Genomic DNA, 13,422 nt, shown 5'->3' on the forward strand with positions numbered 1-13,422 from the left:
GCATTTCTCTCCTCAGTTCATCGGCGAACTCACATAAACTAGCCAACCTCCGAAGTTCCGCCATGAAGTCGGGTATGCTCTGGCCCACACAGCGTCTGTAGTTGTAGAACCTGTGTCTGGCCATGTGTAGGCTGCTCGCTGGCTTCAGGTGGTCTCTTACCAGTGTGCTCAATTCTTCAAACGACTTGCTTGCTGGTTTCTCGGGTGTCAACAGATCCTTCATTAAAGCGTATGTTTTTGAGCCACAGCTGGTCAAGAGATGGGCTCTTCTCTTGTCTGCTTTGTCGTCTCCTAACCAGTCTTTGGTTACAAAGCTTTGCTGGAGCCTTTCTGTAAAGTCCTCCCAATTGTCTCCCTCATTGTACTTTTCATCTGATCCGTTGTTCGCCATTCTGTGGATTCTGTAATCCCGTCGCCACTGTAAAGTCCTGTCCCCTCAGTACAGATTCACACGAGGCATGTAGTGAAGTCAAGGTCACTCTGGACCTGCACCTTTATTTCACAGCTCTGGAATGCTGCACTTGCCTGAGACCTGTCCTTATATTGCAAGTGCACCCCTGGTGGTAAGGTATGCTGGTGGTTACAGGTCATATCTTATTACAGCCATGTATAGCATGTTAGGATACAGTTATATATAATAATGTAAGATACATGACACTTTGCTACTTGTGTCTTGATTTGTTGCATATTGGGGAGGGGGGAAGGAAATGCCCACCATCTTAACTGCAGGTAAGTTTTTAAATACAACTGCACATGGGCGTTTTCTTTGCACTCTTAAGTTATTGAAACTATTTTGAAGTATCAATCACCCTGCTGCTGAAAAATGGCGTTGAATTGGCCAGGGAATGAGATTCCTGCCACTCCAGGCAGCCGAACCTGCATGTTGCAGAGAGACCTTAAAAATGACACGGGTGGGTATACACACTGAATTGTCAGTGGAGAGAGAATGATCTGGACAAATGGCTGCATACTGTAACATGATAACTATGTGTAAACATATGTGCTCCAGGGAAGGTTGTCAAATTCTTTGAGTCTTAATCCAAAATCCACTAGCTCTTTGGATACAAAATACAGTTTGAGATCTCATAAGTGTGTTTTTAATTTTTAATCCCATGCTCATTTTTGAAATGTTGCAGCTTGAACTGCTGCATGGGGAAAATGTGCCCACTGAGAACACTGTATACTGTTTCAGTTAAGATTTTATTTCGGGTTACGCCAGTTATGTGAATTTATGTTCCATGCTGCATCATCATTCAACCACCATAGCACAGGAACAGTCTTGTTAGTTACAGTGAATCCTGATGTGCAGGTCAGCTGTTTGTGAATTCACCAGGCATATCTCTGGGCTAAGGTTCAAACACAGCTATTTTCAAACAGAGCACCGAATACTGCCACAGGTTGCGGAGGGACCAGAGTTCTGAGGCGGTAAGATTTGTTTCAGCATTTTATGTGAAAAAGTGCTTTTAAAATGAGCCACCTGTTGCTTGGTATACAACATAGTCATTCTTTTTAAATTTGAAGTGTTATTTCACATGCAGAATATGGTGCCTTGAAATTGTTTGTGGTGTTCAGCCAAGCTGAAGCTAGGGGAGCTGTTGGGTAGGGGTTAAACTAATATGGGAGTCTTTATTACATAGAAACATAGGAAATAGGTGCAGGTGGAGGCCATTCGGCCCTTCAAGCCTGCACCACCATTCAATATGATCATGGCTGATCATGCACTTCAGTGCCCCACTCCTGCCTTCTCTCCATATGCCCTGATCCCTTTAGCTGTAACGGTCACATCTAACTCCCTTTTGAATATATCTAATGAACTGGCCTCAACAACTTTCTGTGGTAGAGAATTCCACATGCTCACAACCCTGAGTAAAGAAGTTTCTCCTCATCTCGGTCCTAAATGGCTTCCCCTTTATCCTTAGACTGTGACCCCTGGTTCTGGACTTCCCCAACATGGGGAACAATCTTTCTGCATCTAACCTGTCCAATCCTGTCAGAATTTTATATGTTTCTATGAGATTCCCTCTCATTCTTCTAAATTCCAGTGAATATAAGCCTAGTTGATCCAGTCTTTCTTATGTCAGTCCTGCCATCCCGGGAATCAGTTTGGTGAACAGGAGTAGGCCATCTAGCCCCTCGAGCCTACTCCGCCATTTAACAAGATCATGGCTGATCTGGCCGTGGATGGCTGCACTCCCTCAATAGCAAGAATGTCCATCCTCAGATTAGGAGACCAAAACTGTACACAATATTCAAGGTGTGGCCTCACCAAGGACCTGTACAACTGTAGAAAGAGCAGGATAGCTAAGATGAATACGTGGCTTGAGGATTGGTGCAGGAGGGAGGGATTCAAATTCCTTGGACATTAGAACCAGTTCTGGGGGAGGTGGGACCAGTACAAACTGGACCGTCTGCATCTGGGCAGGACCTGAACCAATGTCCCAGGGGGAGTGTTTGCTAGTGCTGTTGGGGAGGGGTTAAACTAATATGGCAGGGGGATGGGAACCTATGCAAGGAGACAGAGGGAAGTAAAATGGGGGCAGAAGCAAAAGATAGAAGAAAAGTAAAAGTGGAGGGCAGAGAAACCCAAGGCAAAAATCAAAAAGGGCCACATTACAGCAAAATTCTAAAGAGACAAAGTGTGTTAAAAAGACAAGCCTGACGGCTCTGTGCCTCAATGCGAGGAGTATTTGTAATAAGGTGGACGAATTGACTGCGCAGGCAGCTATTAACGAATATGATATAATTGGGACTACAGAGACATGGCTCCAGGATGAACAAGGCTGGGAACTCAACATCAGGGGTATTCAACATTGAGGAAGGATAGACAGAAAGGAAAAGGAGGTAGGGTCGCATTTCTGGTTAAGGAGGAAATTAACGCAATAGTAAGGAAGGACATTAGCTTGGATGATGTGGAATCTGTATGGGTAGAGCTGCGGAATACCAAAGGGCAGAAAACAATAGTGGGAGTTATGCACAGACCACCAAACAGTAGTAGTGAGGTTGGGGACAGCATCAAACAAGAAATTAGAATGCGTGCAATAAAGGTACAGCAGTTATCATGGGCGACTTTAATCTACAAATAGATTGGGCTAACTAAACTGGTAGCAATACGGTGGAGGAGGATTTCCTGGAGTATATTAGGGATGGTTTTCGAGACCAATATGTCGAGGAACCATCTAGAGGGCTGGCCATCCAAGACTGGGTGATGTGTAATGATTAAGGACTAGTTAGCAATCTTGTTGTGCGCGGCTCCTTGGGGAAGAGTGACCATAATATGGTAGAATTCTTTATTAAGATGGAGAGTGACACAGTTAATTCAGAGACTAGGGTCCTGAACGTAAGGAAAGGTAACTTCGATGGTATGAGACATGAATTGGCTAGAATAGACTGGCGAATAATACTTAAAGGGTTCATGGAGGATAGGCAATAGCAGACATTTAAAGATCACATGGATGAACTTCAACAATTGTACATCCCTGTCTCGAGTAAAAATAAAACGGGGAAGGTGGCTCAACCGTGGCTAACAAGGGAAATTAGGGATAGTGTTAAATCTAAGAAAGAGGGATATAAATTGGCCAGAAAAAGCAGCAAACCTAAGGATTGGGAGAAATTTAGAATCCAGCAGAGGAGGACAAAGTGTTTAATTAGGAGGGGGGAAATAGAGTATGAGAGGAAGCTTGCTGGGAACATAAAAACTGACTGCAAAAGCTTCTATAGATATGTGAAGAGAAAGAGATTAGTGAAGACAAATGAAGGTCCCTTGCAGTCTGAATCAGGTTAATTTATAATGGGGAACAGAGAAATGACAGACCAATTGAACAAATACTTTGGTTCTGTCTTCACGAAGGAAGGCACGAATAACCTTCCAAAAATACTATGTCAGAGGATCTAGCGAGAAGGAGGAACTGAAGGAAATCCTTATTAGTCATGAAATTGAATTGGGGAAATTGATGGGATTGAAGGCCGATAAATCCCCGGGGCCTGATAGTCTGCATCCCAGAGTACTTGAGGAAGTGGCCCTAGAAATAGTGGATGCATTGGTGATCATTTTCCAACAGTCTATTGACTCTGGATCAGTTCCTATGGACTGGAGGGTAGCTCATGTCACACCACTTTTTTAAAAAAGGAGAGAGAAAATGGGTAATTATAAAACGGGAAAACGGTTAGTCTGACATCAGTAGTGGGGAAAATGTTGGAATCAATCATTAATAATGAAATAGCAGCGCATTTGGAAAGCAGTGACAGGATCGGACCAAGTCAGCATGGATTTATGAAAGGGAAATCATGCTTGACGAATCTTCTGAAATTTTTTGAGGATGCAACTAGCAGAGTGGACAAGGGAGAACCAGTGGATGTGGTGTATTTTGACTTTCAAAAGGCTTTTGACAAGGTCCCACGCAAGAGATTGTTGTGCAAAATCAAAGCGCATGGTATTGGGGGTAATGTACTGACGTGGATAGAGAACTGGTTGGCAGACAGGAAGCGGAGAGTTGGGCTAAACGGGTCCTTTTCAAAATGGCAGGCAGTGACTAGTGGAGTGCCGCAGGGCTCAGTGCTGGGACCTCAGCTCTTTACAATATACATTAACGATTTAGATGAAGGAATTGAATGTAATATCTCCAAGTTTGCGGATGACACTAAACTGGGTGGCGGTGTGAGCTGTGAGGAGGACGCCAAGAAGCTGCAGGATGACTTGGGACAGGTTAGGTGAGTGGGCAAATGCATGGCAGGTGCGGTATAATGTAGATAAATGTGAGGTTATCCATTTTGGGGGAAAAAGCACGAAGGCAGAATATTATCTGAATAGTGGCAGATTAAGAAAAGGGGAGTGCATTAAGACCTGGTTGTCATGGTTCACCAGTCACTGAAAGTGGACATGCAGGTACAGCAGGCGGTGAAGAAGGCAAATAGTATGTTGGTCTTCATAGTTAGGGGATTTGAGTATAGGAGCAGGGAGGTCTTACTGCAATTGTACAGGGCCTTAGTGAGTCCCCACCTGGAATATTGTGTTCAGTTTTGGTCGCCTAATCTGAGGAAGGGCGTTCTTGCTATTGAGGGAGTGCAGCGAAGATTGACCAGACTGATTCCAGGGATGGCTGGACTGTCATATGAGGAGAGACTGGATCAACTGGGTCTTCATTCACTGGAGTTTAGAAGGATGAGAGGGGATCTCATAGAAACGTGTAAGATTCTGACGGGACTGGACAGGTTAGATGCGGGAAGAATGTTCCCAATGTTGGGGAAGTCCAGAACCAGGGGACATAGTCTTCGGATAAGAGGTAGGCCATTTAGGACTGAGATGAGGAGGAGAATTTTCATCAGAGAGTTGTTAAGCTATGTCGCAGAGAGTTGTTGATGCCAGTTCATTGGATATATTTAAGAGGGAGTTAGATATGGCCCTTACGGCTAAGGGGATCAAGGGGTATGGAGAGAAAGCAGGAAAGGGGTACTGAGGGAATGATCAGCCATGATCTTATTGAATGGCGGTGCAGGCTCGAAGGGTCGAATGGCCTACTCCTGCACCAATTTTCTATGTTTCTATTTAGGACCGAGATGAGGAGAAACTTCTTCACTCAGAATTGTGAACCTATGGAATTCTCTACCGAGAGAGTTGTTGATGCCAGTTCATTGGATATATTCAAGATGGAGTTAGATGTGTCCCTTATGGCTAAAGGGATCAAGGGGTATGGAGAGAAAGCCAGAAAAGGGGTCATCTGTGTTTGTTAAATACCAATAACTCCTTGAGGAAACTAACGGAAAATTGTTTTAAAATGGGTATTCTTCCTCCCTGTTATTTTAGAATGATCAGCCATGATCTTATTGAGATTGAGATTTAGAAGGGTAAGGAGGGAATAGACAGTGTTCCAGCTGACCGTTTAGTTCAATTAAATTGGTTAAGCAGGACCAGGGCTCACACATTTAATGGCCTACTCCTGCACCTATTTTCTATGTTTCTATGTAGTAAGACCTCCCTGCTCCTATACTCAAATCCCCTAGCTATGAAGGCCAACATACCATTTGCCGCCTTCACCGCCTGCTGTACCTGCATGCGAACTTTCAATGACTGATGTACCTTGACACCCAGGTCTCGTTGCACCACCCCTTTTCCTAATCTGTCACCATTCAGATAATCTGCCTTTCTGTTTTTAACCACCAAAGTGGATAACCTCACATTTATCCACATTATACCGTAACTATTTGGTACGCAGTACTGAACAACTGTATTTTACCCATGCAGATGTTGCAGGTATGTCCGATGATGCCCTGCCACCTCCAGAAAGCTTATTAATACGCATGTATTGTATGACTCCATTCCATGATAAGTTTACCCACGGTGCAGAGTGGCCTGTATTACTGTGTTGCTCTTTGCAGTCTGAAACAGGATCCCCTCCTCTCCCTCCAAACATCAGAGGACGACATTTTATAATTAATTCCATGATCCCATTATAAAACCATTGCACATCATTGTAAGACTCTTTGCAGAACTCCATCCAAATGTAGACATTTTTACATTGTCTACTTTCACTGCTCTGCAGGGAAGACACACACACACACACACACACACACACATAACCAGATGCAAGCCTTGCTGGGCTCGAGTGTGGAGACCCAATTGCTGCATCACTGAAGCTTGGGACGATTACAGCCTCGAGACACCTGACTAATGAGAGTGGTGTTGGGGCCTGTACAGTGTCTTGGATAAGGTATTTGGGATCTGTGTCAGGGCAGGCATTGCAGAGGGACAATTGGAAGGCACTTTTATATTACAGGAGTGCAGTTGATAACAGGCGTGTGGATTCCCCCCCACCAGCTGTAGTTCATAATACAAATGCCCCATGCTTTGGGAGCAATAGCATTTAAGCACTCAAGAAAAATCAGCCTAAGATTATGCCTGTAGATTAAGGGAATTGGTATCAGGAAAGCAAACATGGGAAGGCTGTTTCCTGAGCTTCAATGATGCAGCAATTGGGTCTCCACACTGGAGCCCAGCAAGAGTCTTGCAGAGCACACGATATGCAGTGGTTTTATAGGGCCCAAGTTTCGAGCCGCGCCTAGAACGGTGCAGTCCCGACCTGGACGCCTTTTTTTCGCGCCACAAAGTGCGCCTAAAAAAAACTTCCAGATTCTCCAGCTCCCTGCAGGTCATTTGCAGCTCGGCACAGCGCAGCAGGAGCTGTAGGGGGCGGAGCCAGGTCCCTGCGTTGAAAACGGTGCCGGGACCTCTGCACATGCGCGCTACAGTGGGCGCGCATGTGCAGTAGCTCCAGGCGCCTAAAACTGTGTGGGAGGGGCCGAAGCACGCAGCCCCTAGCCCTGGCCGAATGGCCTCACTGGGGCTGCGTGAATAAGACTCTTCCCACGGGGAGCTCCTGCTTCCTCCCGACCCGACTCGACTCCCGCTTCCTGCCCCCGACACCGACCCAACTCCCGCTCTCTCCCTGCCTCCCCCCCCCGCTGCCCCTGGACCGACCCCGACACCGACCCGACTCCCGCTCCACCGCCCCCGACTGGACCCGACCTGACCTCCCTGCCCCCCGACCCGAACCGAACCTCCCTCCCTCCCTCCCACCACCCCCCTGATCCCAACCCGACCCAACGCCACCTACCTGTAAATCTGGTGCTGGGGACGGGCCCTGCCCGAAGTCTTGAGCCCTGCCTGAAGTCTCGGGCCCGGCCTGTTCAACCTCCCCCCCCCCCCCCAGCCGTCTCCTTCTCCCCCCCCCCCCCCCCCAGCCGTCTCCTCCCCCCCCCCTCCTCCCCCCCCCGCCGTCTCCTCCCCTCCTCCCCCCCCCGCCGTCTCCTCCCCCCCCCCCCCCCCGCCGTCTCCTTTCCCCCCCCCCCCCGGCCGTCTCCTTTCCCCCCCCCCCCCGCCGTCTCCTTTCTCCCCCCCCCCGCCGTCTCCTTTCCCCCCCCCCCCCCCCCCGCGCCGTCTCCTCCCCCCCCCCCCCCGCCGTCTCCTTCCCCCTCCCCCCCCCCCCACCCCCGCCGTCTCCTTCCCCCCCCCCCCGCCGTCTCCTTCCCCCTCCCCCCCCCCCCCACCCCCGCCGTCTCCTTCCCCCCCCCCCCCCGGCCGTCTCCTCTTCCCCCCCCCCCCCACCCGCCGTCTCCTCTTCCCCCCCCCCCCACCCGCCGTCAGTGTCTGTGTTTCTGACAGACAGAGAATGAGAGACACACAGACAGACAGACAGAGATAGAGACACACACAGAGATACTCTTGGGAGGGGCTTCCCAGCACGCTGTTGGAGGGCTCCCGGTGCTGCAGTTGGTAAGTAGAAAATGTTTTATTTATTGATTTAAAAAAAAAATTATTTATAAATTTTTAAAAATTTTTTTAATTGGTTTATTTATTGATGTTATCATTTATTATTGATGATGGCTCTTTATTTGTAAAACTGAAATGTTTAATGTTTGTAAACTTCCCTTTAACCCCCCCCCCCCCCCCCCCATTCCCTACGCCTGATTTGTAACCTACGCCTGATTTTCTAAAGTGTAGACAAGGTTTTTTTGAGCATACAAAAATCTTCACTTACTCCATTCTAAGTTAGTTTGAAACTTTGAAAACAGGCGTAAGTTGCCGGACACGCCCCTTTTGAAAAACAAATTCTGTTCCAAAGTGAAACTGTTCTAACTGACTAGAACTGGAGCAAACTAAATGGCGAGAATTCCGATTTCTAAGATACTCCATTCTACACCAGTTGCTCCTAAAAATCAGGAGAAAATCATGGCGAAACTTGGGGCCATAATGTGGTCATGGTATTAATTATAATTGTCTTCCCCTCAAGCAAAGACTTTGTACAATGTTTTTTGAGAGATATGTATTGACATTTTTGCAATTACAGAAAATGCGATATTTCATTGACCCTATATCAAGTAAAGGGAAAATGTGTAAAAAAAGTGCATCAAACGTTATCAGTATAATCTGGACTTTTAAGGTCTGGATAGGGACTTGATTTCACTGTTTGCTCACACTTGTACTATGGGATGTTCAAAGTACAAAAATTGTGTAAAAGTGTTTATTTGGTTCAACACTGCCTTCAATGTGCCAGCGCAGCCTTCGCCAGTCGCCTGAGGAAGAGAGTGTTTGAAGACCAGGACCTCAAACCCGGCACCAAGCTCATGGTCTACAGAGGAGTGGTGATACCCGCCCTCCTATATGACTCGGAGACATGGACAATGTGCAGCAGACACCTCCAATCGCTGGAGAAGTAACCACCAATGCTGCCTCCGCAAGATCCTGCAAATCCACTGACAGGATAGGCGCACCAACGTCTATGTTCTTGCTCAGGCCAACATCCCCAGCATCGAAGCACTGACCACGCTCGATCAGCTCGCTGGATGGGCCACATCGCCCGCATGCCTGACACGAGACTCCCAAAACAAGCACTCTATTTGGAGCTCCGGCTCAGCAAACGTGCCCCAGGTGGGCAGAGGAAACACTTCAAGGACATCCTCAAAGCCTCCTTGGAAAAAATGTAACATCCCCACCGACACCTGGGATCCCCTGGTCCAAGACTGCCAAAAGCATCCGGGAAGGTGCTGAACACGTCGAGTCTGTTCGCCGAGAGCAAGATGAAACCAAGCGTCGACAGCGGAAGGAGTGCGCGGCAACCCAGGCACCCCGCGCAACCGTTGCTTCAAAAATGTGACACCACCGGTGATGGAGACACTAGGTCCCACATTGGACTCGAAAGTCACCTGAGAACTCATTTTTAGAGTGGATAGCAAGTCATCCTCACCTCCGAGGGACTACCTATGATGATGATGATATCTGAGCCAGTTAATTAGATTCTTGCTCTGTGCTGATCTTAGTATGGCAGTAGGTGCCCTATGGTTGGCTTCAGTGTCCTGTGTCGGCATCGGTTTCTGGTTCTGATTGCCATCCAGCGACTCCTGCTGAAAGTGTGTTTTTGGCTATACTGGGTGCAGACAGGGTTTGGTTTTCCCCCATCTCAAATAGCCTTGTCGACAGTCACCAATGATGCTTACACAAAAAGACAAGTCTCTTTATTTTGGGTACCAGAGGGTGACTGGCACATGTAGAACCGTACTTCAGTAAAGATTCAACCCTTTTTAATGGGGAGAGTTGATGGCAAGCGGGGGTGTGGAACACCTGGTAAATCTTGTTTGTTTATTTTGCAGGTCACAAGAATATCCTTGGTTTGTGGGGGAGAATCTTCTGGAGCAGAATGGGCGCCATTGTTTGGGAATGTGGTTCAGTAACCGAGCACCACATGGAGGTTCATCCGACAACAAAAGCAAGCTGTTAACTGCCACAACCTGATTTTAGTGGTCTGTTAAAGAAAGAAAATGATTATGTAGAAGAGAAAAATGCTGACTACTGCACCTAATGAACTCGAGAAAACCATGACTGAAAGAGGGGTGGGGGCAAATTTCAGAGTGTTCAAGTGAACGGATGCTTGAGCGAGCAAACAAAGGAGATTTTAGAAAAAAAACAGCAAACATTCAATCAGCAAACCTGTTTTTCTTCCTTCCGTTAGCTTGAAAAGGAGCTTTTGGTGTTGAACATTGCAGACCATGGCTGTGAATGTCTGGGAGATGCTGTGGGCACTTTATACACTGTCTGCATTCTTGGGACGGGGTAGTGGCCACAGTATGTTTGCTTGTGAGCCCATTTCCCTGAGAATGTGCCATGACCTGCCTTACAATATGACATTTATGCCGAATCTTCTGAACCACTACGATCAGCAGACAGCAGCTCTGGCTATGGAGGTAAGCTGACTTTCTGTCCTAGCAGTCACAGGGGCGAGCTTTGTGTTTTTGGTGGTAATGTACTTCTATTTTAAAAACAAAACCCCTTCCCTTGCCAATTTCGTAACAAGACTGAGATCAGTAGGTTGTCCGTGTCCAGGCTTTGGTACTCTGGATCGAAGTGGTGAGTAGCCTAGGTGAGTCTCAGACTTATTTTTCCCCTCTCTCCTCCCCTCCTGTGGATAGATGTTAGCTGTTCACTACCTAGTGCTGAGGTGAAGAAGGTTTAGAATTTACCACATGAGGAATTTTGGGCACACTGATCCTACTCAGTTACTGCAATGATGAGATATTTCAGTATTGCTAGGTAACATTTTTGTAAATTTATGCTAATTCTCAAGGTAAAAATGGTCTTATTGGTACTTTTTATAATCTGAATGATAGGGGTGGAATTTCTTTGGGGTGCTCCCATTCTCGTGCTAATACTCTGGAAACCCAGGTGAAACAGTGTAAAGAGCTGAAGTTATGGGGGTAGGGCATCGGGAGCAATGTTTCCTCTAAGCTGTGGTAATCTGCAAGATACCGGCGCGTAGGTCGCTCACAGGCTTTTCCATTTGAAATCTAAAGGACCTCGCATTGAAATAAGTAGGCCGCACGCGACAAAGACCATTCAGAGGGAACATTGATTGGGAGAACTCTTTATGAAAATTGGCTATGGAGGAATTTAAATGGGATGAGGATTTAAAATTTGAAGTGTTGGGGACAAGGATCCAATGTGTAGGTCAGTGAGTTTACGGGTGATGGGTGAGCACGATAGCATACAGGCAGCAACATTTTCGATGAGCTTAGGCCAGTCAGGAGAGCACTGGAATAGTCGAGGTTGGAGGTGACTAAGTCATGGATGAGGGTTTCAACAATAGTTGAACTGAGGCAGGGACGGAAGTAGGTGACGCTATGGTGATGCAAATAGATGGAGAAGATATGGGGTCAGAAGCTTGGCTTCGGCTCGAACATTAGGTAGAGATTGCAACAGCTTTGGACAGTGGCTGGGGAACGGGGTAGAATTACTGACAAGGATACGGAGTTTGTGGCATGGGCTGAAGGTGATGCCTAATTTAGTGAAGTAGAGCAGTGGTATTTATTAACCTATTTCCGCACTCCTGAAACTGTAAAACTGTAAGCCCACAGTCGTGCAAAGTTCTTCAATTGTCTAAAAACTATCTTTTGTTATCTATTTTCTTTAAACTAAAAAGAGCCACTGAGATTCCCTGTGCAGTGGCATAATGTATTTATAAATGGTGTTGAGTACTGGACATTGGGTCAGTCTGCAATTTCTCTTGGAGGGAGTTTCCTATCTCGGGCAAGTGAAAAGTATTGAACTGCAATAAGGGAAAGAGCCAAAAAGGTGGAGGAAGTCAGCCAGTATATTTCTCCTGTGCTTTGAAGTTGATAGTTGCACCCTGAAATTGAAGAAGGGTTGGTCAATCATAAATCAGAACAGAAACAAATTACTTTAAATTCTCATTTAAAAAAAAAAAATTAGGGCAAAGTAGAATGAAACAAATTGCGAATCATGGAAATCTAAAACAAATACAGGCAATGCCGGAAATACACAGATCATCAATCAACATTTGAAAAAGAACATTAGGTTAATGTACCTGGTGGGTCCATTGATCAGATCCATCATCCGATGAGAGGTCCAATCTAAGGCGTTCACCTCTCTCGCTCTCTCAGCTGCTCACTGACCTATCTATTACCAGTTTTTTAGGTTTCAAGAACAAAATTTGTCTCACTTGATGGTATGTCAGATTTAATTTAAAAACAATGTGTTTTGTTGCATTTGTTGTCCTGTTGGCTCCTGATGATGTGAATCCTTCTATGTGATTTATACTTTAGATTGTGAAATGCTCGTTAGCCTTTGGCTGTCTGCTGTTGCTAGATTTTTTTCGCTCTTCCATTTCTGTCTCCCGTGAGACAAGTTCATCAAGCTTTTTTTTTGCACCTGTGTGGTTGTCGTTTCAAATTACCAAAGCTGATTAGGGCCATTCTGAGCCCTGCAGCATTTCTAAAGATGTCTTTTGCACATTTGAAGGCAGATGAAGCTGGTATTTTCTTCTAAGAATATCCCTTTGAGTCATATTTCTGCATTCTAATGGGAGCTGAATTAACATCGCTAATCCAACAGTTAGTTTCCTGCATTACTTTCATATGTACCCTGCGTTCAACCTGACTTTCTTTTAAGCTTTTTATTTTTCAGCATTTTTTTTTTACCCTGCTGCAATGTCTGAATGTGCCTTCTCCAGCCAACGGGTCAGGCTAATGACCTGGTCCCCTTGACCTTGCGGTTTCTAGTCGGTTCATGAGAGCTGGTCATTGTTGGGTCCTCTGATTTGCCTCTGTCCAGTGAAGTACCTGGTCTTTACTTCATTGCTCTCTATGGCAAAAATCAATGAATTGGCATGCGAGGAATTGCAGGTGTGAACCTTTGTTGTGGTGGATTGGAACTGCAACTCATTGTGCTGCCTGCTTTGATCTTTGTTGTGATATTTTATTATTTTAGAATAGTCAATTAATGTTTAATCCATAGAATAAATAAATCCCGAATGAAAAATACTGTTTTGCTGAATGAAAGTTTTCCTTTTGAAAGTACGCTATTGTTCTGAAGCAAGCTGTGGTTGACTGATGCAGTTAGTTGGAACACCAAGCCCTGGC

At 46.1% G+C, this 13,422-nt stretch overlaps 1 protein-coding gene across 2 annotated transcripts in view; it reads left to right on the plus strand.

Annotated features, from left to right (window-relative positions):
* Nucleotides 1-13,422, plus strand: part of LOC139267052 (frizzled-3) — a 152,632-nt gene that overhangs the window by 12,985 nt on the left and 126,225 nt on the right. For both annotated transcript variants that reach the window (XM_070884791.1, XM_070884792.1), the window contains exon 2: nt 10,141-10,731. In XM_070884791.1, the coding sequence (XP_070740892.1) occupies nt 10,537-10,731 (195 nt within the window). In that variant the 5' untranslated portion in view covers nt 10,141-10,536. The remainder of the gene's footprint in view (nt 1-10,140; nt 10,732-13,422) is intronic.

The sequence above is a fragment of the Pristiophorus japonicus genome, chromosome 7 (assembly GCF_044704955.1).
Source record: "Pristiophorus japonicus isolate sPriJap1 chromosome 7, sPriJap1.hap1, whole genome shotgun sequence".
Lineage (NCBI taxonomy): Eukaryota > Metazoa > Chordata > Chondrichthyes > Pristiophoridae > Pristiophorus > Pristiophorus japonicus.